The sequence below is a fragment of the Hylobates moloch genome, unplaced genomic scaffold, assembly GCF_009828535.3.
Source record: "Hylobates moloch isolate HMO894 unplaced genomic scaffold, HMol_V3 SCAFFOLD_3, whole genome shotgun sequence".
In the NCBI taxonomy this organism is placed as follows: Eukaryota; Metazoa; Chordata; class Mammalia; order Primates; family Hylobatidae; genus Hylobates; species Hylobates moloch.
Window position 1 is genome coordinate 81,986,498 of NW_026652278.1, and position 26,922 is coordinate 82,013,419.

General features: G+C 45.1%; 1 protein-coding gene across 2 annotated transcripts in view; it reads right to left on the bottom strand.

Moving 5' to 3' along the window:
* FRMPD2 (FERM and PDZ domain containing 2) overlaps nucleotides 1-26,922 on the bottom strand; it is a 119,584-nt gene that overhangs the window by 20,166 nt on the left and 72,496 nt on the right. For both annotated transcript variants that reach the window (XM_032171410.2, XM_032171400.2), the window contains 8 exons: nucleotides 24,549-24,705; nucleotides 16,006-16,216; nucleotides 10,486-10,586; nucleotides 8,848-8,940; nucleotides 8,064-8,171; nucleotides 7,855-7,971; nucleotides 4,119-4,324; nucleotides 1,362-1,466 (listed from right to left, as the gene is read on the bottom strand). In XM_032171410.2, coding sequence (XP_032027301.1) covers nucleotides 1,362-1,466; nucleotides 4,119-4,324; nucleotides 7,855-7,971; nucleotides 8,064-8,171; nucleotides 8,848-8,940; nucleotides 10,486-10,586; nucleotides 16,006-16,216; nucleotides 24,549-24,705 — 1,098 coding nt within the window. The remainder of the gene's footprint in view (nucleotides 1-1,361; nucleotides 1,467-4,118; nucleotides 4,325-7,854; nucleotides 7,972-8,063; nucleotides 8,172-8,847; nucleotides 8,941-10,485; nucleotides 10,587-16,005; nucleotides 16,217-24,548; nucleotides 24,706-26,922) is intronic.

Sequence of the window (26,922 nt, forward strand, 5' to 3'; positions counted from 1 at the left end):
TCAGATGAGAAATAGCTGTGTTTGGTGTCTGATAGGGCTGTTACCCCAAGCCAAGAATAAATGGACCATATTTGGTATCAGCCTGTTCACTCCATGTGGATTCATGAGCCTTATTGCTTGGTTTCTTACTTGGTCCCTTAAAATCATCTACTGATGACAAATTCATTGCAGGCTTAGGGTCCAAGAAAACACATATCCTTGCTCTAGGTACACAGCATTATCACAGGGGAAAGCAAAGAATGCCCTCCATTCACATATCTCTTGAATGTCCTCTGAAAATTTTCATCAGCCATAGCGTGTCCTTACTTTGGTGGGAGATGCCATTCTATTTCCCATCAACAGTTAAATCCAACAATGACATTCCTGAAATCCAGACCCACTCCAGGGTCTCAAGGTAATGGATCACTTTCATTTTTTTTTTCTTTTTTTTTTTTTTTTTGGAGATGGAGTCTCAGTCTGTCGCCCAGGCTGGAGTGCAGTGGTACGATCTCGGCTCACTGCAAGCTCCACCTCCCAGGTTCACGCCATTCTCCTGCCTCAGCCTCCCAAGTAGCTGGGACTACAGGCGCCCACCACCACGTCCAGCTAATTTTTTTTTTTTATTTTTTGGTAGAGATGGGATTTCACCGTGTTAGCCAGGATAGTCTCAATCTCCTGACCTTGTGATCCACCCACCTCGGCCTCCCAAAGTTCTGGGATTACAGTCGTGAGCCACCGAGCCCTGCCGGTAATGGATCACTTTCAATACTCAGTAACAAAAGCAGCACCTTCCAACCTCTGACCTCTGGATTTTCACCAGCTTTGTGTGTGCCATTCCCGAACCCCTTGGGTAAACACAGTTATATGGGTAATCTCCTTTCACAAGGGTCTACCAGGCAGAGCTCAGAAACCAAATGCAAAGTGTCAGTCCTGATGGAGGCCTGGCCCTGGGATGTCTGAGCAAGAGGCTCCACACTGATTCTGTGCTGGATGACAGTGGACTGCCCCACCCATCCTTGGCCAGATGACAGTGGACTGCCCTTCTCACCTTTCGCTTGTGTCCCTGAAGCCCCAATATGCTTCTCTCTCTCTGCAGTCCAGCTTGACCTCAGAGTCAGAACACATCACCCAACTCTGCCCATGCTGCCTCCTCATGAGGTTGGAGACCCCTAGTGCATGCCCTGCTCAGCCTGAGGTTCTCCAGTACCTCTGTTTGTCTCTGAACTCATCCTCCAGTGCAGGCCCCCATTGGCTTTTTTATTCACCCCTTACATTTGTGCAAACTAAGCACACTGTCAGAGGTTGCCATCTGGGTGGAATGGCCACCAGGTTCTAGAAGACATCTTGTTAACTGCTTTTCAAGCTCTCCTAAAAACTCTTACAGTTACACTGAATCCAAGTGTCCCATCTTCTTTAACCAGTTCCACAAAGTAGATTTCACCAGCACTGATTTCCGGAGGTGATGGAGGACAAGAAGAAGCAGCACCCTGCCATAAACAAACAAACAAAAATAAAGATGGGATGAAGGCAGATGTCACCTCCTACCTCTCACCTGCTCTCAGGAGCAGGCAGCATTGCACCTCAGAAAGATCATGAGCTTTGGACTGGGCCAGCAGGGGATTCATTTCCAACTTTATCAGGCCTTCTCCATGTGACCTCAGACAACGCAGGAGGAAGATGAGGGAGTGACAGACTGGGCTGATGCCACTTCTAGGCAGAGAATGCTTGGGTCACTGTTCATGTTCCACTGTCCCTCTGCCTAGAAGATGGGGTCTTTTGTCCTATCTGCCCCCTTTACTTAGTGCTTTCTAATGACCATGCATGTTAGAAAATTCTAATGACACACAGGAAAATAAACAAGCTGGAGGAAGCTGAACAACGAAGCCTCGACTGCTGAGGTTGAGACCTGAAGTGACAATCTAAAGTCCACCATACCACAGAGGATCATTTGGCCACAAAGTTGGCCACGAGACCCAGAAGAGCCTGCAGCATCTGGGTTGGGTCCTACATCCTGCACCATGGTCAGCGTGGCCTTAGAGCTCCCTTGCTCCCCTCAACTGCCCCCGCCCCAGGAAACCAACTCTCAGGTTTGCCACCAAAGAAGCCCCAGCCTGAAGGCCTGTCTGCTCTGCTTCCTGCCAGAGAGGACCTAGCAGAGGAAGGCCTGGGGTGAATGTTCCTGCTCTGGAGGCCAATCCGAATCCCAGCTCTGTCCCCTGCTCCCTGAGAGAGCTTGGGTGTGCTCCTTTGCTCTCTCTGTCTCAGGTACCCCACCCATAAAAGGGGTCGATAATAGGAATGATCTCATTGGGTTACCATGGAGCTTCCATGAGCTAATACATATAAAGTGCTCAGGACACTGCCTGGCACACAGGTAAGCACTCAATTAATGGCAGCTACTATCGTTGTTTTTCCACTGGCCTCCTGCATCCAGTTCCTCATGGGATGTTCTGTCCAGGTGAGCACCATGGCCAATTAGGAAGGCACTGTCATTCATGGAGCCCTATTGTATGCCAGATCCTTGTGACAGGGGTCAAAACACACTACCCCAAAATAGGGCACCTTGGCACATTGGAGGATTTGGAGAAACAGTGCATGCAGGAAGGTTTCTCTGACCTTCCCCTGCCCTTCTCTTCAGAAGCAGGCGCTAAAACCTAGGAAGGATTTTCTAACCTTCCCCTGAAGCAGGGCACAAGACCCTCAAGTGACAACGCCCTCCCTATATCTGGAAAAATGGAGCATCTTATGTGGGAAGACACAGGGACTGAGAGAGGAATCTGAACAAGCTGGCCTTGCTGAGTTCCTCCCACCTTACATACTCCTGCTTTTTGTCTTATCTCATTTCTCCATGACTCTCCATTCTTCATCAAATATACTCAGGGAAAACTGTTTCTTCAGGTCATTTCCATAAGAAGGCTCACATGTCACATTAAACTTATAGTAAATACACGTGGATGCTTTTCTCTCATTAATCTGCCTTTAGTTACAGGGGCCCTAGCTGATGAAGCTAAGATGAGTAGAAGAAAGAGACGGGTTTTATCCCCGACACTGGGCATAGTACCTTAGTTTCCACGGCTGTGGACAGACATCATTATCTCCATCATAAAAAGAGAAATGAGGTTAAAAGAGGTGCAATAACCTGCCTGTTTCAACCAGCAAGTTGTCCCAGCGAGAATGAGAAGGGCATACACTCATCCTGAGTAAGGGAGGAGAGGTCGTGGGAGGCCTGTTTTCAAAGGTCTTGGCAGCCTTTGGAGAAACCAGTAATATCAGTTCAGCACCTGGGGCTGGAAACACTGGGTGCTGTGACCACCCCTGAGCCTGAAGGGTGAGAGAAGGGAGTGGTCGATGGACCCTGATAGGAGCTGTGCTCTTTGTAGAGGGACACAGCCAACCTGTGTCAGCACAGGGAGAGAGTGGGATGAAGGGTGTGCAGCTGAGACTCCAGCACTGCCACCCTGTCCTCACTCATCCCACAACTGCAGGCTCCTCCTGAGGCTTCTCTTGGGCAGAACCAAGCAGAACACAGCAAGGTGACTCAGTCCATGAGCACCAGCTGTGCAGGGCCCAGAGCAGAATGGAGAGGCTGGGGCATGGGTCTGGAGGGGACTAAGGAGACAACACCACTTAGAGTCCAAAGAGACGGCAGAGGACAGCAGAGCTGGGACTGAAGCACACAGCCCTCCATACACCTACTCCAGATCCCGTCTTCTTCCTCCACAGGGTATGGTCAAGAGCAAAGCCACTGAGTTCCCAGCTTGAGGACCAATTCAAGGACAAGAATAGGAGGTGCCTGGTTGCCCACACCTTGCTGTTGGCAGCAATCAATTTCCTCATGGTGCTATTATCATAACAATTATAATTAGTGACTAAGGACTCCAGAGGCACCCACACTGAGCCTGTGCCCAGACACTGCCCTAGGAACTCTGCCTTCTTTTATGCATTTTTCTCAACAACCATGCCATGCAGGCACTTGCTTCTGTATGCAGATGGGGAAGCTGTGGCTCAAAGGGGCTAAGTAACTTCCATCCACCTGACATGGAAAACAGAGAACAGGAAGGGCCTAGGGGTCAGGCTGTTGGGCTTCACAGCCTGTTCTCTTTCCTCCAGATCTAGAAAGTGAACAAAGGGATGATTACCTTTAATGGCAGAAAGGAAAGCTGATGTCTCAGCCTGGGCACTAAGCTCTGCACCCCAGCCATGTCCGGTTCTTCAATATTTCTGTCCTGGTCTTGTGTGTGTGACAACAAACTTCCCTGGTACCCGAAGCTCAGGATGTCTGTAGAGGAGACCCCAGAATTGGCTGTGCTGTTCTTTTCTTCATCTGGGTTATTTCCACCAACACCTATAAAAACAAGCCAAGAAAAAGTCAACAGCTTCAAAAGGCCGGTTTCTTGGTGGCATCTCTATGTGGGCACAGCGTTTTCCTCCGGCGACAGAGGGATCTTCTATAGCTGCTCGGGTACAGTGTGAATTTAGCTCCTCCTGAAAGATGTTACATTTAGATGAGAGAAAGGGAAGATTCTACATGTGATTTAGAAACCTAGATAGAGCTTAAGTGACCCAACTATGAATGCATAGGCTCAAAAGAAGTTCATAAGGCCAGCTCTCCCTTATTAAGCTCTAGCCATGTGATGGGCACCTTAGATATACATACATATAGGAAGATATGGACATCTTCCCATCTTCTCAGCAAACCCACCAGGAAGGTGTAATCCAAGTTCAAACATAAGAACACAGAGTCAAAGTTATTAAGTATCCTGCCCCAAATCCTACAGCCAGCATGTGGGAACTGTCTTAAACCCAGCCTCTCCTGGACATCCCACTGAGCACATCTGCAACCACCATGTGATCCAAAAACCAACATATCGGGTCCTTTTGAGAGGCTTGGTAATAACCAAACTGCAGGCCCCTGTGAGTGAAGGCTGGGTCACTGATTCCTGCTTACCCCGTGTCTGACTCGTGACCTGGCATAGAACAAAGAAAAGAACATGAGGTTGTGAATCAGTAGAAAAACCTTGGGCAAGGTATTTAACGTGACTGAACCTAAATTTTCCTGTATCTAAAGTAGAGCTAATATCAATATAAATAATACTGTAGAGTTGGTGAGGCTTAGAGATTATACACAGAGAAAAGATTTTACATATGTAAAGAAAGATAAAAATATATATGTATATATGAAAGAATATATATTCCCTTATATATATATATGTATATGGCTCTCATACACACACACACACACACACAGAGACACGCACAGCTTAGTACATGGTAGAGCCTCAATAAATGTATCTACTGTTAACATGTTATTATTAGCTGCTCAACAAATATATGTGGGAGGAATGAAAAATAGTTAGATTTTCTTTAGACCTGGATACAAGTAGATTTACTACTTTTGATACAGACTCATTAACACTGAGGGAAGTGCCCAAACTCACACGCTGAATGAATTCAACTTGAATAAATTTGATGTAATGAATTTGATTTGAAGTTATTCAAATCTAAAGGTATCCAACAGGGAGTGGCAGGGCCATTGTTTCGTAATGCTGTATTTCTGGCCATTTCATTCACAGATTCTGTCATCATTGTCCTTCTGGCAGTATCATAAGCATCAGCTCATTCTCTTCCATGCCCCCCATGAGAGGTGAGGATGGGACTTACGACTAAATTGAAAAGTCAAGCCATGCTGCAACTGGTGTCCTGCCTAGTAGACATAGGAGCTGGGAGACCTTCTTTGGTAACTGAAACTCAATTTATTGTAGACCATGACAGATGCTCATGATGGACATTTTATCTGTCTGATCCTGATCTCCAATCTAGCCCAGCTGCCTTAACAGCAGCCTAATGAGATAGAAGAAAGTCATGGTAGTCAAGTCTCTGCCATGGAAACCCAGCCAGCATCACCAAGGAAACGTCTTCCTCTGGCAGTGGCCCAGCTATGAGGAAACCCCACCATGATGAAGGCAGCATTGCCAAAAGGTGGCTGGGGCGTCACAGTGAAAGGACATTTTATTCCCAGCCGTTGTGGGAAACTTATTGTCTGGAATTCTAATGTGAGGTTGTAGTTTGAGAATAGCAGACCTCGAGTACTGCTTTTTGACAACCTCCATCACAGCAGGCCATCCTTGGACTATGCTGAATTGTGATTCAGTCACCTGCATTGTGTTTCCTGATGACACATGGGACAGTTTGACTGCTCCTGTCAGTGGAGGATGTGGAAGAAAACACAGGGATTGCTGAACCGACGCAGAAAGGAGAGCAGTGGTGCTGGGAAATCCGACAGAGACAGCAAGCCAGAGACTGGCATTGGGGATGTACTAAGGCCAGCCCCTGGGAAGGCTTCAACCCCAGGATGAAGGGTGTGGGCCTGAGACCTCAGCATGGCCACCTTCCACCACCCATAGCTTCTGGACGGGGGAGCTGCATGGCGCTGTGTACAGGCACAAGAGTGAGAGCACATGCACGGTGTTCAGAAGGCAAGGCAAATGCAGTGCCTGCATTTAGGACCTAGAAAACGATGGCTGGTGTGACAGGAAGTTCTCCTGTATACAAGGGAAAACTGTACGACACCCCTGAAGTGTGAAGAAGCAATCATGAGCCTGAATTTGCAGGCGGTCTGCTGTTAGTGTACAGGATCACCCAACCAAAAAACAGCAGTGGTCTCAGGCAACTAGGGAGAAGGGATGTTAGCCTCCTCCCATTACTTCCTCCAGGCTCCTCAAGCTTGCTCCCAATAAAAACAATAGTATTTTCCTTTGATATAGGCAGTTGTTGCTCTCTCATTCTTATGTAAAGGATGAAGAAAAGCATCATTAAAAAGTACTTTACTCCTTAGGTTGATCAGGAACATGCACATCAAGTAAGAAGAGCGAGCTTGCCATGAAAACTCAGCTTTAAGAACAGGCCAGGTGCAGTGGCTCATGCCTGTAATCCCAGCACTTTGGGAGGCTGAGGCGGGCAGATCACTTGAGTTCAGGAGTTCCAGACCAGCCTGGCCAACATATTGAAACCCCGTCTCTACTAAAAAATACAAAAATTAGCTGGGTGTGGTGGCACGTGCCTGTAATCCCAGCTACTCAGGAGGCTGAGGCAGGAGAATTGCTTGAACCCGGGAGGTGGAGGCTGCAGAGAGCCGTGATCGTGCCATCGCACCGCATCCTGGGCGACAGAGTGAGACTCCATCTCCAAAAAAAAAAAAAAAAAAAAAGGAAAATCAAATACCACATGTTCTCATTTATAAGTGGGAGCTAAATAATGAGAACCCATGGTCACAAAGAGGGGAACAACAGACACCAGAGCCTACTTGAGGGAGGAGGATGGGAGAAGAGAGAGGATCAGGAAAAATAACCATTGGGCACTATGCTGAGCACCTACGTGATGAAATGGTCTGTACAGCAACCCCTGTGACACGAGTTTGCCTGTAATAACAAACCTACACATGTAGCCCTGAACCCAAAACAAAAGTTTAACAAAGAACAGTTCCTGTCTCCTCCCCAGCTGATTGCTATACCTAAACCCAAACTATAGAAATCCTGGAGCCGACCCTATCAACAAGGACTTTGGGTGGCAATAAAAAGGTCCTCCCTGCCATGCAAGGAGAGTTGACAGAAAAAAAAGACTGGTTGTATCCAGCCGTGTCTAACAAAATTAGAGTAGGTTACTCCCTTTCAGCAAGACAAGCAGTGATAGTGCCCATTCTGCCCCTGAAATTGCAAAGCTTATTTGTGCCACTACACTGCTTCTTTGCAAGCCAATACCACGAGGAAAGCAATATAGAAGACCTACGTGGACTTCAAGGTCTAGTACCTCTCAGTAATCATGTACTCCTGAAAACAGGAGAGGCTCTTAAGCTCCCAAGAGTGAGTTAAAACATACCTTTTGACTGAGAAATAATTAATTCTATGTTGTCAGGGGAATTCTGGATCATCCTAACAGCCATGTTGAATGTGAAGCCCTCCAGACTGATGTGATTCAGGGCTAGTATCTGCCCTCCTGGAAAAATAAAACATCTCCGTAATCCTTCCAAGGAAATAAAAAAGAGTGGTTTCTTAGAACAGTATCTCTAGTGATTTAAAAAGATGTACCTGGTTTGATCGTTTTTGCTTTTTCTGCTGGTCCTCCAGGTATAACAGAAGATATAAAAATACCAGGGTCAGCTTGGCCTGAATACTCTCCCTCATTAATGACAAAACCTGTAATCCAAGATGATAGTCCATGATAAGATGATACTTAGTGATTTTGCTGTTCAGAGAGGTTAGGTTATTTCCCTGATATCACACAGCTACCAAGTGGCATTAGCTGATAGTTACAGTCAGGTCTTCTGATCCTCAAATAGAGGACCTTTTCTACTCTGCCATGATACTTGGAGAAAGGTGGATTGTTCCCCATTAGTAAGCACAGCTAAAGCTAGGAACACAAACCACTGGATTTTGCTCCAGTAGACAATGAGACATAGGAAAGAAACGGTTTTTAATCAAGTACCTTGTCTCCGTACCTTGTTTCTTATACAGTTTTTAGGGTCTTAGAAAGCGGTCACTGGTAAGAGGTGAGATAAATTGACTCTTCTTCCCCATCGCTGACTAGAGGAATGTTGTTACATGGTATTAGGGGAAAAAATCTTTTTCTGCATTGTACTTAGACGCACCGCAAAAATGTATCAGGCTTAAAAGAAAAACTTGGAAACAAAAGTCCCATTGCTCTTTAGGGACAATTAAGGGGAGAAAAAAACAGAAGTGATTACTAGAAAAGGCAAACTGGGAGAGGAGAGATAGGAAAGGGGAGTAGATAAGTTGAAAGGGAAAACAGTACCCACCTCCCCACTTTGCCTAGTGGTAGAGACTGGGCCTCACCTGCAGGGAGCCCTCTTACCAAAACCACGATGTGGGTCGCGTTTCAGTGTCACACACACAATTTCTCGGCCCGGTTCAGCTGTAAAGCTCTTCCTCCTATTATTCTTTGACCCTAGAGATAGAATCAGAGCACCACGTTGTGCTTTTCCCCCAAATTATTTGGGAGCTAATACAAAAAGAGTAAACAGCATTTCACACACGCGTGCGCACACACATTCACATGCACGCATTCCTGAAAACAAAAGTAGCTCATATTTAATCTCCCAGCAGTGCTGGGAATGGACACCTGAACACACACTCGCATGAGCCTCTCTGGAGTGTCACTCAGTGTTGCTCAAGTTCCAGCTTAAAGAGCAGAGGCAAGAACAGGATGGGCTATGGTGCTTGTTTTCTGTATGACTTACTGTAGCTATTTTATTCTGCATTGGTTTTGGGACAAGACAGAGGATGACCAGAGATTTATTAATACTTGCTAAGAGTCAAAACAAAAACAAAAGCTAAAACAGAGGTGAGACATCAAAGCCTTCCCATCCCAGGCCTCAAATAACCAGGGGTGACAAGGTGCCGGCAGCCCAGTCTGTGTGACCTGTGATCTTCCCCTGGCTTGGATCATGGGGGACCCCCAGGCAGAGCCCTGAAGCTGTTCCTGGAGAGCTGGAGTCCTGGGATGGGGCACTTCAGTGTGTGCCACAGTGTACTTGGGAAAATCCCCAAATGGTGACCCACCACTGCAGTCCTTCCACTTCTCTCCCTCCCCCAGGGACCTTGGCAGAAATTGGCAGACAGTTACTGGTAAAGAGTTGCCTGGCAGTTTTCCTGATTGATATGGTTTGGCTGTGTCCCCACCCAAATCTCAACTTGAATTGTATCTCCCAGAATTCCCGCATGTTGTGGGAAGGACCCAGGGGGAAGTAATTGAATCACGGGGGCCGGTCTTTCCCATGCTATTCTCGTGATAGTGAATAAGTCTCACGAGATCTGATGGGTTTATCAGGGGTTTCCGCTTTTGTTTCTTCCTCATTTTTCTCTTGCTGCCATCATGTAAGAAGTGCCTTTTGCCTCCCACTATGATTCTGAGGCCTCTCCAGCCATGTGGAACTGTAAGTCCAACTAAACCTCTTTTTCTTCCCAGTCTTGGGTATGTCTTTATCAGCAGCGTGAAAACGGACTAATACACTGGTCCAACACTCAGGCTTAATGCTCACTGAGTAGAGATATTTTTCCAAGTGTCAGATCTTTTTGTTCTCACATTCAATGGGGAACTGGCCAGGAGGATTCATGGCACAAGGGACTGCTGTCTACTCTGTGTATGTTTTCTGGTGAATACTGGGAGGTGCTGTTCTGGCCTGCATAAAGAAGCATATCTACAAGTGAATGGTGCCTTTTTCTGAACACACCCTCTGTAGCAGGTGTTCTTCCTTCTGGACAAGAGTGCTGGAATTGTCTTCACCAGAGCTAACACATTTCAGATCCACATACCCAGCCAAAGCTAAATATCTCTTCCCAACCACAGGTAGTTTAAAAAGAAAACAATTCAAAAAACAAGAAGGTTACAAACATTGTGTGGGAAGCAAAATCAAGTGGTGGTAAAAGACTCAAAGCAAGCTTCCTGTGTGGGGTTCCTCCACCCGAGACCTGGTCATGGCCTGGCCCATACCTGCATGCATGCTCTGAACAGGTGGCCCAGAGAGAGAGTCCCAGGTCATTGGCTTCTGGATCACACAGGCACTCTTCAGCTGCTCCCGGCCAGTGCAGGGGCTGCCAGGAAAAGAAAATGAGGTTAGATAAGGTGGCCCACGGGAAAGGACAGTGAGGTTAGATAAGGTGGCTCAAGGAGGCAACTTCTTGGCATTTCTGAGTATGGATGGTGGCCCAGGGAGGGCAGCCTTGTGTCCAGTCATCCAGCAGCTCCTCAGAGGGACCCCATCAAGGGCTGATCTAGTTATTAGGAGGGCACTGGGAAAAATGGCTCTAGGATCTTTATGTCTCAGAGGGAACACTGAGGTCACTCTGGCTTCATATGAGCCTCCTACTATGTGCAAGATACATGATCCTGTAAACCTCCATTTTTTCCACCATAAAATAAGAATAATATTCCTACTTCCCAGGCTTCTAAGGGAAATGAAATGAAATAGTAAGCATGAAACACCAGCACTCTTAGTGGATACTGATGTTTTGTCGTTTGCTCCTGTTTTCAGCTGAAGGCCTTCAGCCAGGCCAGGCACCCTCCACACCCCACCTACCACATGCTCGAGAGCTGCACAGGGTCACTGACCTGCTTGATCATTGTACATGTTGTGTTGGGTGCCACCTGATCATACCATGCTGTGAACAAGAAGCATTCATGCAGGCATTCAACTGACCCTGACTGAATATGCCTCATGCTAGTAAATAATGTACTAGAGCCTGGCAGAATAATGAGTCAAGGGAGATGTTGCCCCAGCCCCAGGGTCAGTTCTGCACAGAGATAAGCTACATTCAGAGGTGAGCAAAGTCTAGAGTGAGAGAGAACAATTGATGTAAAGCTGTGGGTCTCAGAGCCCTGGAAAAAGCCAGCTCTGGGCCTCCCGGACAGCCAAACATCTGAGCAGATTCAGGTCCCCTGGTTACCCAGACTGACCCCACCCCTCAGAGCCCCACAGCAATCTCACAGCTTCAAGCAGCTGGACTATGGCAGGGGTCGCTGGCATGGATAGTTACCCATGGACCCACCCCCTGTACCCTTGGAGCTGTGACACCAGGGCTCTCTGCAGGGAGCTTGGCACTGTGCAAAGAGGCTGCAGCCAGAAAGGGAAGAATAGGGGCGGTGGTGGGGAGGAGAAGTCCAGCCTCACAGCGAGGTGCAGCACAGAGTAGCTTTGGAGACTGGCGATGGACGAGGCCTCACTCTGACTTGGCTCTTGTTTGTGCTTGCCTTGCAGCACGATCGACCCACGGTGACTGAGAACCCCAGGTGTCAGGCCTGAGCTCCAAGGCGCTGAGGGTAAAGGGTGGGTCAGGCATGGGCCCTGTCCTCTGGGAGTCCCCAACCTGCTGTGGGATGCAGGGTGGATGACTTTCATGCCTACTAGAGCCAACCAAGTTGCCCAGGGAGAGGCTGCGACAGGGTGTTCGTGTGCTCAATGGATGGAGAAATCCCCACAGTCTGGGAGGAGCTGAGAGAGGTGATGATGCTGAGGTGGCCTTCAGGCGGCCTTTAGGGAAAAGGAAGGGCTTTTCTGGGCCTGGGGTTTTATGACCCATGTGATCTGGGCCACACCTGCAACCCTTTACTGCTTAAAAGCCAATCACTGCCAGTCACAAAAGGATGAAATGTGAACGATTCCACTCATCTGAGGAACCTGGAGCAGTCACATTCATAGACCAGAAAGAGCACGGCAATGGCCAGGGGATGAGGTGGGTGGAATGGGAGTTGTGTCAAACGGGTGCAGTTTCAATTTGGGAAGACGGACAGAGCTCTGGGGATGGACTTTGGTGATGGTAGCACAACATCGTGAACGGACTGTGTGCTACTGAACTGACAACTGGTTAGGATGGTAGGTGTTATATTATGTGTATTTTACCACAATTGAAAAACATTTTAAATGTGAATTTTAAAACAATCCATTTACTGAAAGCTTTCCCTACCAGCCTTAGAGCTAAGGATATACCAGACACATTGCTGTTCTTGAGAAGTTCCATGTTTAACAGCACAGACACGAGCATGTGGGTGTCAGGGTGGAGGGGACAGAGGGTACTGCCCTAACTGGAGCCAGCAATGTGGAGGAGCCACACCTTTGCCTGAGGCAGTGGGGAAAGACTTCAGAAAAGCAGTGATGTGAAGTCAGAGGCCACCTCCCAGGAGTGGGAGGGCAGGCAGGAGCTGTACCTCAGGGCAGGCAGCCACTGGCACCACATGCTGTGTAAACAACTGCTCAGGAATGCCACTGGCGATGGGGTCCTGCCTCCACGTGTCAGCCTTCCCTCCTGTGGTCACATGCCCAGGCTCAGGCCAGCAGCATGACCCGCACCTTTCCACACAGACCCCATGTGGGCCACCTCTCCACTGGCCTGTGAGCTCATGAGGTGGGGACCACATCTGTCCTGCTCACCACCGAATCCTCCACACCTGGCCCAGGGCTGGCACACAGTAGGAGCTCAATCCATTTTTCTAGTAAGACTAAGGAGGCCCTTGCTCATGGTATTCTTCCTCTTCCTCTCACCGTGCCCAGATCCTATTCATCAGTCAAGACCTGATGTCACATCCCCCAAGCAGCCGTCCCTGGTGCCCTTGCTTGGAAATTGCTGCACCATTAAGGGAGCCTAATGCTGTGTTTGAGACCAGCATCAGGGCAGTCACCACAGACCCAACCCATATTCAGCTTTTATAACATGATTTAATTCCCACAGACACCCAGTGGGGAGGGATGACTATTACTACCACTGGACGAATGAGGAAACTGAGGCCTGGGGTGTTGAATAAGTTCCTGGAGGTCACACAGCACTACACCGCAGAGCAAGTATTGGCAAACGACTTCTATGATGCGGGTCTTGATCCAGAACCCTGTCAGAAGGGGCCCCCGGCAGAGTGGCCTCTGTACCATGGCAGAAACGCTAAACGTCTCAACTGCATCACTGTCATGGCCTTTGGCCCACCTCAGACTTCAACCGCAGTGGTGGGGGGCAGTTCCACGAGAGCTCAGGCTCAGCTGAGCTGACAGCATCCTGGCTCAGGTGTGGCCCTCTTTCTGCTCTAGAGATTCTTGTCCATCTTGGGAGCCATCTCCACCACCCCCACTATTCCCGCCTTACCCAAAAGCATGGGAGAGTCCAGGCCTCCCATCCTTCGACCAAAGGGAAGTAGGAGCCAGTACATGGTGTTTGCCTCCTGTCCTGCAGTTCTAGGAGGCCTCTGTACACCTCTGTGGAGCTGAGCCCTGGTTGCCCTCAACAGCTACCTGGTGACCCCTACCCATGTGACCACACTTTGCCTGCTTCCCCAACTCCCTCTCTCTCTCACTTCTTCTTGGCATCACCTCCACAAAAACATACCCGCACCCAAACCAGTGTCTCAAGCTGTGCTTCTTGGAGGTGGGGTGGGGGGAATCTTCCAAGAACTCAAAAGCCTAGTAATTAGGTTTCCTTTTTCACCCACAGGTTACCGATAACTTCTGATGTGAGTTATTAAGGGTCATGACAATTTGGCATTCGTAAACCAAGATTAGAGTTATACCGAATATTACAGAGGGTGCCAATTCAGCTTTGTATCAAGAAGGCCAGAAACCATGCAACACTGAAAAGCCCCTACTGTGCGTGACCACTGGCCAGTTGCTGGAAGGGCCACCATTCTCAGGAAGGATGCTTTGCGGGCAACACATCCTCAAGATGGCCTTGAGTCAGTCACGGCTTCTTCTGCCTTTTAAACAATGAAGTGCTATAAGGTACCATTAGTTTGGGTGACAAATGAAAGATGTCCACAAGGTCTTGGACACTCCTACATCAAGAGTGGAGCCTATTTCTGCTCCCTTTGAATCTGTGCTGACCTGTGACTATTTTAACCAACACTATAGCAGGAGTGACACCAGGCTTGCTTCAGGCCTAGACTTGAAGAGAACTGACAGCTTCTTTTTGGGATCTTGGAGCCCTCCTGCCTTGCAGAACCTTGCTGGAGACCCCACATGGAGGGGAGTCAAGACTACTCACGGAGGGAGAGGGGCTCCGTGAGCACTGCTTCCCAACCATCCAAGGAACCAGCCTGTGAACAAAGTCGTCTTGCGTCCTCTAAACTAGTCCAGCATCTGCGGGACCCCAGTCAATACCACATGAAACCCAGAAGAATCCCTCAACTAAGTCCTGCCTGAATTTCTAACCCAGTTCACTGTGAAATTTCTAATCCAGTTCATTGTGAAATGGAATAACACAATGGTGATTGCTTTAAGCCACTATGCTTTCGGGTCATTTGTTACACAACAATAGATGCTTGAAACCATTTTGCTTTACCACTGTTGATTTAGTTTGTGGTGCACAGCAATGTACATTTGCATCAACAGAATTTGGGGCAATAATTTTCTAAGAATTATTTAAGATGATAGTTATGGATATAGATATAGGTATAGATATAGACACACACATAGACTTTCAGTTCAAATGAATCATCCATACCCTCTTGCTGAAGTAGCTGGAAAACTCATCCCCAAAAAACAGCTCCTGCAGCAACCTTCATTGGTCATATGCTGCCTGGGAATCTGTGCTATTTCTATAAATTGCAGTGTAAACGTAATCCAAGTCCTAGGCTATTTTTAAATTTATGAATCATTGTTTTTTCATGTGAAGTTGCATTTATAAGCCCACTATTTTTACCTATAAATTTAAATGATAAGAAATTCATCAATAGGAAAGGTAGCATGGTGTAGAGGTTAGGAGTTGGACTCTAAGGCCAGCTGCATGTGTTCAAATCCTAACCCCTGGGTTTCCTCTCTGTGATGCGATAAGAACAACAGAAACACTTAACAGAGTCATAAGACTTAAATTAGTTGATGTGTACACATGCTCAGAACAGCACCTGGCTGATAATAAGGCCAAACAGGCTTATTGCAACTTGTTTATTTGTCCTCTCCAATTTCATATTATCATCTAGTTCTTTCTTCGTCAAAAGACGCAAGCATCATAGAAGGAGGAACGAGAGGTTGGCCCTAGAGTGTTTAACACAGACTTGACCCATAGATGGTCTTCTGTAAATCTCTGTGGAATTGATTGACAGTTACCCAATAAATATATACTTTTCTTAGACATCTAACATCTTTTAAACAATTTCTTGGCTGGGCGTGGTGGCTCATGCCTATAATCCCAGCACTTTGGGAGGCCAAGGAAGGTGGGTCACCTGAGGTCTGGACCTCAGGTCGAGACCAGCCTGACCAACATGGAGAATCCTTGTCTCTACTAAAAATACAAAAATTAGCAGGGTGTGGCAGTGCATGCCTGTAATCCCAGCTACTCGAGAGGCTGAGGCAGGAGAATCACTTGAACTCGGAAGGCTGAGGTTGTGGTGAGCCAAGATCACGCCACTGCACTCCTCCAGCCTGGGCAACAAGAGCAAAACTCTGTCTCAAAAAGAAAAAAAAAAATCTTCAGTACAGATCACTGCAAAGCATCAAGCACATGGTGGTTTGGGCCCAGAGAACAAATGTGTCACACCCACCTGCGCCCGATGCCTTCTGCTCCAGCCTCCTTGCTGCCATCCACGTTGAAGTTATCCAGTGATGTACTCAACAGGCCTCCTCCAGCATCCTGAAGCCTGGATGCAAACAACTCGTTTTCTGAGCATGACAATCTCTGAATCCAAATGAGAGGCTTAGACTGGACCTGGTGTGCAGGACTCAAATTGGCCATTTGCACAAACTTATCATGGTCTGAATTTGGGGAGAAAAAGATAGACATACACACATACAGGAATGATGCTGGATCCATTGCTCTGATGGTTGTAACATATCACTGGGCCCCCACTCTCCTCCTTTCTTTTTCTGCTGCTATTTTGTCTCCTGCGATTATCCCTGGGAATGTAAGTTCTCCTAATTAGCACTTGCTAATGAAAGAAACCTCAGAAACAGAAGAAGGAAGAGACAAGATGCTCTCTCTCCCCCTGCAGCTGACAGGACGCAGAGCCAAAGAGCCTGTTTAAATGGGTGCTAACCCTAGAGCATTTGCGAGTGTGTCGGGCTGCGGCCGAGCCTCCTGCGAAATCAGCTGCCCCATCCCCTTCTGCTTTCTGCTTTTACAGATTTGTCCTCCCAAACATTCTTGTAGCAAATATTCCTCCAAATCTCCTGGGATCCCAAGATTAGTCTCTGCTCTGTGGAATATAACCTTTAATCTCTACACAGCATAGTTTGCCCTGGTAATCATATTTAATACAAGGTCCTATTTCCTGAAATATAATATGAGATGTGTTGGGTCCCCCCAGCTTTGACACTTGCCTTTCTCCTTTCATGCAGAAATGTTTAATAAATAACTTTGATGAAGTCTTGAACTTAAGACCATGGATGTGATTAACTACCCACTTCACTATTCACATTGTTCATAAAAAATTGGGATTTGAAAAATAGAGCTTTTAAGTTAATGAGGCTTTACATAAAGCCAAGTTAGTATTTTAAGAAAGGAAGTTGATGACTACATTCTGACCATCTGTGCCTTGCTAAAACCAAGAAGGAAAGAATGGTCAGACACATGGTAGTGTGTGGCTCCTGGTTTCTCTGTGTGTGTGTGTGTGTGTGTGTGTGTGTGTGTGTGTGTGTGTCTGCACATGCACTTCTAGAGCCCGGTGAAGTGCCTCCATTTCAAGTATATCCATGGGCACATATTTCTTCAAACAGACCCCCCTCTCTTCCCTACAATGGTGTCTGGTTCCCTGCCAGGGCTGTGCTTACTGAAAAAGCCAGCCTTTTAAAAAAACTTTTTGAGAATTTTCTGCATGCATGAGGCATTATGGTACCATCACTCACATACAGTAGGCAAAAAGCAATGGAGGAATATAAGTAAATTAAATGTGAACTGCGGCTTTTGCACAAACTGCCTAGTATCTTACTCCAGAGCTAGGGCTTGCTCAGAAACAGCAACAACAGCAGTAATGTCAACATCAACTACTAATATTTGCTGAATGCTTACTATGTGCCAGGCATGGTGGGAAGCACATTATCTGCATTGTCTCATTTAATCCTCACAATGACCCTATGGGGTAGATATTATTATACCCAATTTAAAGATCATGGAACTTGGGGCTAAGAGGGTGTTAATAATTTGCTCATGGTCCCAAAGCCAGTAAGTGGTAGGGCAGACTCACACTCAAATCTGCAGACTCCACAGTCCACTCTGGAAAGTGGGGATGCTGAGGACACAAAGACAATGACAGTAGCAGGGGAGATTGATGTGAGACACGCCCAGCCTTCTGTTTACCAGGGTCCAAAGGGACAGTGACCTTAGACTTAATCATGATGGATATTAATACCCACAGGTGGATATTCTAGGCAGAGACAGTGGAGGCAAGGTCTCAGCTCAGAGAGATTTAGCGGGTTTGAAGCAAGACTGTACAGAGACTGTGATTACAGGAAGGAGCGATCCCTTAGAGGCAGGGGACTCACAAAAGTTAGCAGAGGAGAGAGAGCTCAAGGGCTTGTGAGATGCTGGAGAGTGCCTGGAGCCTGAGGAGGAAGCTCAGTTAGCAGGAGAGGGGCCGCTTAGTGAGGTCAGAAAATAAGACCCTGGGTGTCAAGCACTCAGCATCAGGGACTCAGCCTACAGCTGTGGGCTGGTGGGGCTGCCGGTGAGTGCCAGTGTCATCGCCAGGCCTCAGCTTCATGGGGCTGACTGGGTGGACAAACAGTGGAGGGGGGATTTGTTGGAAGGTGGTAGAGCCAAAAGTAGACAGCCTTTCAAGAATGGAAGGAAGCATTGCCACGAATGTCCCAAAGCCACTAGTGAGCTGAGGACAGTGGACAGTTTCTATTCCCTGCTGTGGATGACCCGTAGCATAATTGTGGCACTAGGGAAATAAGGCTGAATCTATCTGGATGTCAAGAGCAAAATCCAAGTCAGTTGCAGTGTCACAAGGGCACAGCATATACTCAGAGCCAAGGACCATGAGGAAAAGACACCCAGGACAAGATTCTGGGCAGCTCACTGCAAATCTGCAGTCTTGCAGCCTTCTTGTGGAAGGGCCGAGACCATCCCTGCAGCCCCCAGGCCACCCATGAGAAACAGCTGAGCAAAGGCCCATGGGCCCCACTCCGCAGGGCTGACAGATCCTGCCTATTTAGTTCTGAAATTATGCATTTGTAAAAGCTCAGTGATCTATCTCTTCTCCCCACAGAACCAAATATAACTGTAAAGTAATATACTTATTGAGACAATTCACAGAAGAATGACTAAGAAGCACTTGGAAAGTGCTCAACTGCTCAAGAATCAAAGGACTGCAAAATAAAGCCACAGTGAGAAATCACTTTTACCTTCAAATGAACAAAGATAAACATGATGATATCTATTCCAACAAGGATGCGACAAAACAGGCAAGACAATACTGGGCTTGAGAATGGCACTCGGGAAAACAGCAATAGTCTTAAAAATGCCCAGCGCTGGTACCCAACAATTACACTTCTGAGATCTAGCTAAAAGAAATGATATAAAATATAGAAAATACTTCTTCCAATGATATTTATCGTATTATTTGTAATACTTAAAAACAAAAAGTGAACTAAATATCAAAAATGGGAAGGGTTCAGTAAATGATTGTAATTCCACACAAATCTTCCATTCGTTCATCAAAAAACATGTATTAACCACTTCCCATTTGACACACCACACCTCTGTTCTGTGCTGGAGCTGCTCTTGTGGGACTCCCAGTCCACTGCTGACTGCGGGCAGGCATATCCACAAATAAAAGTGGCAGAATAATACAGGTGAGAAGACAGAGGTCTGCATAGCAGAGGGAGTCGTCCATCCACCTAGGAAGAGCCACCTGGGGCCAGTCAATCAGGAAAGCCTTCAAGGAGGAGGTTACCCTTAAGCTTATTTACAGAGGATCGGACTTATCTTGGTGGTCTGAGCCAAGAAGGGGTTAAGAACACACTGCAGGCAGAGGGTATGCTGGGCACAAAGGCCATGGAAGCTGAGCCATCCTGTTGTGCTGAACAGCCTGCAAGCTGGCATGAAAAACAGCCAGAGACCAGAGAGGAGGAGTCAGGGCAAAGAATACGGCAGGATTGGGGACACAGTGGGAAGTGTCCGGCATGCCATTCTAAAACAAGAAGTTTGAGCTTGTTCCTGCAGACAACAGAGAGCCATTAACAAGTTTTCAGTATGGAAGAAAATGATCAGATTGGTCCTTTTGAAAGGTCGCTCTGAAGGCTGAGAAGGACAATTATCTGGGACAAGAGTATCAGCAGCAAGTCCATTATGTGATGTGCCTCCATTTCAAGGATATGAGGTGTGTTGGGTTCCCCCAGCTTTGACATCTCTCTCTCTCTGTTTTTGGTGACAAGTGGGGTGGGAAGAGAGGGTGCAGGCCCAGACACTCCCAGTTTCCTGCAGGGAGGCTGGGTGGCCCCCTTTGAACAAGACAAATATCATGGCAAAGAGTGGTGTGTGAGAGGAAGAGATCAATTACGGATGCCCTGAGCTTGAGGGGTGTGTGGGACCATCAGCTGGAGGCAGCCAGTTCTCAGCTGCATGTAATCGCTGAAAAGGGTGTCTGCAGAGAGAGTTTCTAAAATGAAGAAATATTTTAAAAGGCAAGGAAACTTTGTCTAAACTCATCCTTTCAATGCAAATAAATGTTAGATTCCTAAAAACTCCTAAGACGGTAGAATGTGCAGTTTGAGAAAACAGCCTATTACAAGCCAAATAGGCCTGAAAGGACTAATTTTACAAGTGAGCTCATGAAATCTTTATAAATATTTTACAGTCACTGAAATCAGGCAATAAAAGCAATATCCATGGTGTTTCACACACTGTTCTCAGCAATAGCAGGTAAGTCAGGTATAATTAATTTACATTTGTCACCTCCAGCTCCCCGGAAATATCCTGGAACCACCAGCCTGTGGTTTCAATGAAATGTTTATATGTTCATCTGGTTCTGCTACAAATAATAAAATAAGCTACCATTGTTTTCTGCGTTTGGTTCTGCATCTGAAAGTTCAAAAATTTTGTTTCCCAGTTGACCCCAACTCCTGGGCCAGCCCCAGGACCCAATGACACAGCTCCCATACGAATTGGCTGACACTGAACAAAGCCCCTGTGAGCAGGAGCCACCATTACTACTCTCACACTGAGCACAGAACCCCAGACACTGAGCTAGAAATGTTACACCCACACACCTTCCCACTCGAGCACAATACAAGCCTACAGTATGGTCTGTGTGCGCCAATGAGGACACTCCAGCTCCGAAAGGGGAAGTGAGTTGCCCAAAGTCACACAGCTAGAAAGTGGCACTCCCCTGAGTCTACTGGACTCCACAGGCCACATTCCAAGTCAGTGTTTCTGAAGCTTATATGTACATTCAAATCACTTGGGTTCTTTTTAAAAGGCAGATTCAGATTCAGATGGTCTGGAGTGGGGCCTGAGATTCTGCATCCTTTGCAAGCTCCCAGATGACATGCATGCTGCAGCTCCAGGAACCATGCTCTGAACATGAAGGGTGTAAACCACTGTATTGTATTGCTCCCTTTTATGGCCAAAGAAGAACTAACGCTTAGACATTGACAGCAGCTGTGGTAAAGCCAGTGCACAAAACCAAGTCTCTCTAGCACTGAATTCCATGCTCTGGCTGGTTATGAAAGGCCATAGTACAGGCACTGGGCCCCAACAGCCACAGGTTCAAACCTTGGCTAGGCCCACCACCATGCAGCCAGCACATTACTTAACTTTTCCAAGCCTCAGTTTGCTCCTCCCCATAATGCTGGTACCTGCCTCCTGGAGCTGCTTGACCAGGACAGTTTGAGAAAACAGTAAATTATGAACATAAGGGAGGTAATTAGTGTAAATATTTGGCATAACACCAGGAAAAATTAGTAAAAACAATAGTAAATAGCTCCGTAGCACTTCGTAAATGCTCAATAAATATTAGCTTGTCTTATGTGATGTGCGCCCCATTTTAACCAAGTCTCACTCTTAGTTATAACAATAATACACGTTTATTGTTGTAACTTTAATAAATATCAAAAAAGTATCGCAGAGAAAACAGTCATGCCTGCATGCCTAACTCCCAAAGGTAATAACAAGTAACATTTTGGTACAGTTCATTTCTGTATTCTTTCTTATCTTAAAACACATTAATATTAACCAAATTAGCGTTGTGTGTCTATCTATAACTGTGCTATTCAAAACGGTAGGCACATGTGGCCATTTAAATTTAAACATAAATGGACGAAATTAAATAACATTGAAAATGTAATCCCTCAGTTCTTTTTGCCACCTTTGAAGTGCCCAATAGTGTGAACAAATGTGAACTTGAAAGAGCCAACCCCTCAAGATGGATTCTGAGCAGCTAACTGGGCCCAAATTTAAAATAGATTGCTTTGGCTATTCAGGCTCTTTTTAGGTCCCACATGAACTTTAGAATAGTATTTTTCTAATTCTATGAAGAATGACATTGGTAGTTTGACGGGAATAGCATTGAATCTGTAAATTGCTTTGGGCAGTATGGCTATTTTTACAATATTGATTCTTCCAATCCATGAGCATAGAATGTTTTTCCATTTATTTGTGTCGTCTCTGATTTCTTTCAGCAGTGTTTTGTAGTTCTCCTTGTAGAGATTGTTCACCTTCCTGGTTAGCTGTATTCCTGGGTATTTCATTTTCTTTGTGGCTATTATTTAAGTGGGATTGTGTTCTTGATTTCACTCTTCAGCCTGAGATGTTGTTGGTGTATGGAGATGCTACTGATTTTTGTACATTGATTTTGTATCCAGTAACATGAGTCGAGCTGGAAGCCATAATCCTAAGCAAACTAATGCAGGAACAGAAAATCAAATACCGCATGTTCTTCCTTATAAGCAGGAGCTAAGCATTGATCAGACACAGACATAAATATGGGAACAATAGACACTGTGGACTACTAGAGGGTGGAGGAAGGTGAGGTGGGTTAGAAAACTACATATCAGGCACTATGCTCACTACCAGGGTGACTGGATCCATACTCCAAACCTCTCAGCATCACGTAATATTCCCATGTAACAAATCTGCACATGTACCCCCTGCATCTAAAATAAAAGTTGAAATTTTTCTAAAAAAAATGAATTCAGGCAAAAAAAAAAATCCTATTATACAAGGTACCTTAAATGTTTAAGATATGGTTCTGGTAAAACAAGGGTATTTATATTTTTTGAATTTAGAAGCACACTAAGCAAAAGATCTGCTAAGCAACCAAAAGTAGGAGAATGTGATGAGTTACATTTCTCACTGTAATTGCTAAGCAGCAGCAAATAGCTTCCTGATTGGTACAGGTGCTTCCAGGGCTATTTAATAGGACATTCCTTGTTATTCTTGTAGGTAGGTAATCTTCAACTGTGCTGCATTCAGGTCACCATGCTGTCCACCTGATCTCTAGATTATGTGTATTGCAGAAACATTTTAGTGTTTTTCCTTGCAAGGATTCCAATCTAAACACAAATTACAAACTCTGCCTCTTCAGTAATCTGGTCCTGCTATGAATTTAATACCAAACTCTCAATTAAGGGTGATACAGCAGATGGCTGCAGCCGTTGTGGCAAGGACCATGGTGTATCATTACACTACTTCCTCTTCCTGGGCACACAGGAAGTCCTCCCTTTCCAACCCCTCTTGCAGTTGTCTTGGGGGCCGCGTGACTGTGTTCTGTTAATGAAATACAGATGGAAGGAATATAAGTCACTTTGGGGTCTGGCTCTTAAAACATCTTGTGTAATTTTACAGCTCTCTCTTTCCTTTCTGGAGTAATTGTTCTAGATAATGGAGCTCTCCGTTGAAGCAGCAGAGACCCCAAGTCACTGGAGGAGAGCTTCAAAATAGACAGACTAAGAAGCACCTGAGAAGCAAACCTTTGCTGTACTAAGCCATTGAAATTTCAAGGTTTATTTGTTACCTTTTGTCCAAAATGGCTTTATGTTTCGTAAGTAAATAAAAACTAAAAGCTAAAAAATATAAATAAATAAATAAATAAATAAATAAATAAATAAATAAATAAATAAATAAATAAAACAGAGCCAAGCAGCCATTTGCTGACTAGAGGTCACACAGGTACTCTGAGTTCCTTGAATACCCACCCTTGTGTTTAACACTGGGACTTTCAGAGCTCACCTGAACCAACCAATCAGAGCTCACCTGCCTCAAATCAGGGCTCAGCTGTATCAACTAGTCAGAACTGCACCACATCAACCAATCCAAACTAAGCAAGTTTGAATCCTTCATTTGCATAAATGAACTTGATTGGGAACCTAGGTGGGAGCTTTCTCTATAAAAGCCAAACCCTCTCTTTGTTCTCTAGAACACACCTTTGTTTTATACCAAGGTTGTGCCTTCTGGGTTTGCAGACTAACAGGAATAAAGTCTTTTTCCTTCGAATTCCTTTTCCAAGAACTTTTGTTCATGATAGGTCTGTGTTGCTAGTGACTCCCACACTGAACAATGCAGATATTTCCATCATTGAAGAAAGTGTCATTGGATGGTGCTAGCTAGATACAGTCTTATAACTTCCCTTTCCTCACTTAGCACTATATCATGTACAGTTTCACATATCACCATTATCCAAAAACTGATTTCACTGTCTGAATTATATAGATGTTCTTGGTTTATTTATCTGGTCTTCTATGTTTGGATACTTAGATTGCTTTCAAATGGTCAGTGTCATAAACGACACCCTAGTAGACGTCCATGGGCAGCAACTTTAGTGTATGTCTATATTGATTATCTTAGGATAAATATCTATCTACAAGTAAAATTATGGGGCCAAGAGGACATGCACTTTTTAAGGCTTTTGATGTATATTTCCAATTGCACTCTGAAAAGATCGTATCAATTTACCCTCCCAGTGTTATTTATTTTAGTGCTTGCCAACATGAGAAAATAAAACTGTATTTCATTTTTATTGTATTTCTGTCATTATTAGATTTACAACTCTGTTAGAGGTCCCCAGATCAATTGTATCTATTTATACAAATTATTTTATGAAATAACAAACTTGTCAAAGTGTATATGGAGAATATATCTTCTACTCACCAAATAAAACATGGGAAGGCTGCCCAGAGCCCATCTGTGCATTAAACCCATGCTGGGCTGAGCAGAGGTCCAGTAAGTATTTACTGGTCTTAGCTGAATCTGTGACAAATGTGTGCTTCTTCCCAGTGACACTGCTTGTGATGGTGAACTTTTTTTGCTGAAGGAAGCAAACACAGACTTTAATACATTGATCATCCACAACCCTCCACTAATGCACAACTGCAAGAAAATGCTTGGTCCCTCAGTTCCGCATCCTGTAGCAGGCATCCACGGGTGCATGGCAGATGCTGTCTGACTATGGCCTGATATTTTTCTTAGCTTAAAGAAAATCCTTATTTTTAGTTTTTCCTTCATTCATCAATCAAATTGTTTATCAAACAATTACTATTTTCCAAGGAGCGTGGGGGGTGAAAAGAATATGAAGTGGGTCAGGTACATTGACCTCAGCAAGGACGGAACCTAACCCTCAGTGTGCATTATGAAAAGCCACTGAATATTCCCATTGTTTTTATTGTACACACTCCAAGAAATTGTAGACAAATTCTCAACTAGTCGAGTTATGAAAAAGATAAAAACACCTGTGTGTTATAATATTTCTGGCTATAATGTAGATTCTAAGTGCTTTATGAGTATGAATTTATTTTGTGTTCACAACTACAGAATAAGAGAGATTCTATCAGTATTTTTATTCTACAGATGAAAAAAAAAGCAAGAGTCCTCAAAATGCCACAGGAATTGAGGTCACACCACAAAGAAACGCTTCCCCACATTATACCTTCAAGGCCCACATACGAAGTGATAATATTTGTCCAGCTCACTGGGCTAAACTGGTGAAGATGACCTATATGAGGCTATCTGTATAGAGCCTTATGAAAAAAAATACAAATTTTTGCAATATATTATCCTGATAAGAACAATAAAATATATAGGTGATATTAAATATCAATTCATATAAAACTTCCAAATAAAATGTTCATTCTAGATATTCTATGTATTTCAATAAGAACCTTCAGCTTGCTCCTATAAAGATAACTTTATAGAAACAGGGCTTATGCTTGAAAGGGCTCCCGGAAACCCCTGATCCTCTTTAAGGCTAATCTCTTTTAATTCCTGATAGTCACCATTTCTAAGAAACTCCATTCACGCATGTCAGATATCAACAAAAGGCAGAAAAATATTCATTGCTTTTTCTCTGAGAAACTCCTTTTTACCATTAACCTAATTTTAGATAAGTTGCTCATTCTCTATATACTCTTTACTTTTACTGACAAGTATAGTGCTAAGCCTCCTTATGCTAATAGGAATAGATTCTGAATCCGATCGAACTGTACTATAACCAGTATTTCTTTAAATAATGTGTTGTCTTAAGCATTCATAGATGCTGCTCCACTAGTCGTAATAATTCTTCTTTAGTACTCAACTGATCGTTTTATCCACACTTTTTCAAAGTTGAATATTTGCTTGAAATCTATACACTTTGTCAGTACACAGTGATAGGCTTTCATGCAATCCTGACAGTTTTATATTAAGTTTATTCAGATACTAAGCATTTTTTATATGAACAAGTCACTCTTTTTTTGAGACAGGGTTTTGCTCTGTCACCCAGGCTGGAGTGCAGCGACACAATCATAGCTCACTGATACCTTGAAGTGCTGGGTTCAAGCAATCCTCCCACCTCAGCCTCCCAAGTAGTTGGGACCACAGGCAGGCTGGACCACCGCACCCAGCTAATTTCTGTATTTTTTAAATAGAGACAGGGGTATCGCTATGTTGTCCAGGCTGGTCTCAAACTCCTGGGCTTAAGTGATCCTCCTCAGCCTCTCAAAGTGCTGGGATTACAGGGGTGAGCCACTGTGCCTTGCAAGAATAAATCAGTTTTTAAAATGTAACAACTATTTTTTAACAAATCTGAAAAGGGAGAATCATTCACACACCCACATACAAACAAACACACACACACCGAAGTTTCTTTTAGCTTATAAACTCTCAGCAAAACTCTCCTTTTCAGATGCTAGTGCTCCAAGGTATCAAACACCAGAGTGGAATGCTGATCCTATTTCTTGACATAAAGGTGAAAAGAGTCTTGACTGTAGTGGTTTGGATTTTATTTCCATTTATCACCATTTTGATAACATCATTTAATGGAAAATTCTTATCTGCAAACTTTCACATAGGCAAGCTGCTACTCTGTGTATATGATGATGTATAACTCCAATCTCTGGGTTTTCAGCACCAGCATGAAATCCTTTCTTCACACTTCTGTGGTTGCAGTAGAAACATATTAGGTTGGTGCAATTACTGCAATTAGGTGGGCGCGATTACTCTTGCACTCACCTAATTCATAGCAGGTGCTTCTGTAACATGTTGGTTTCAA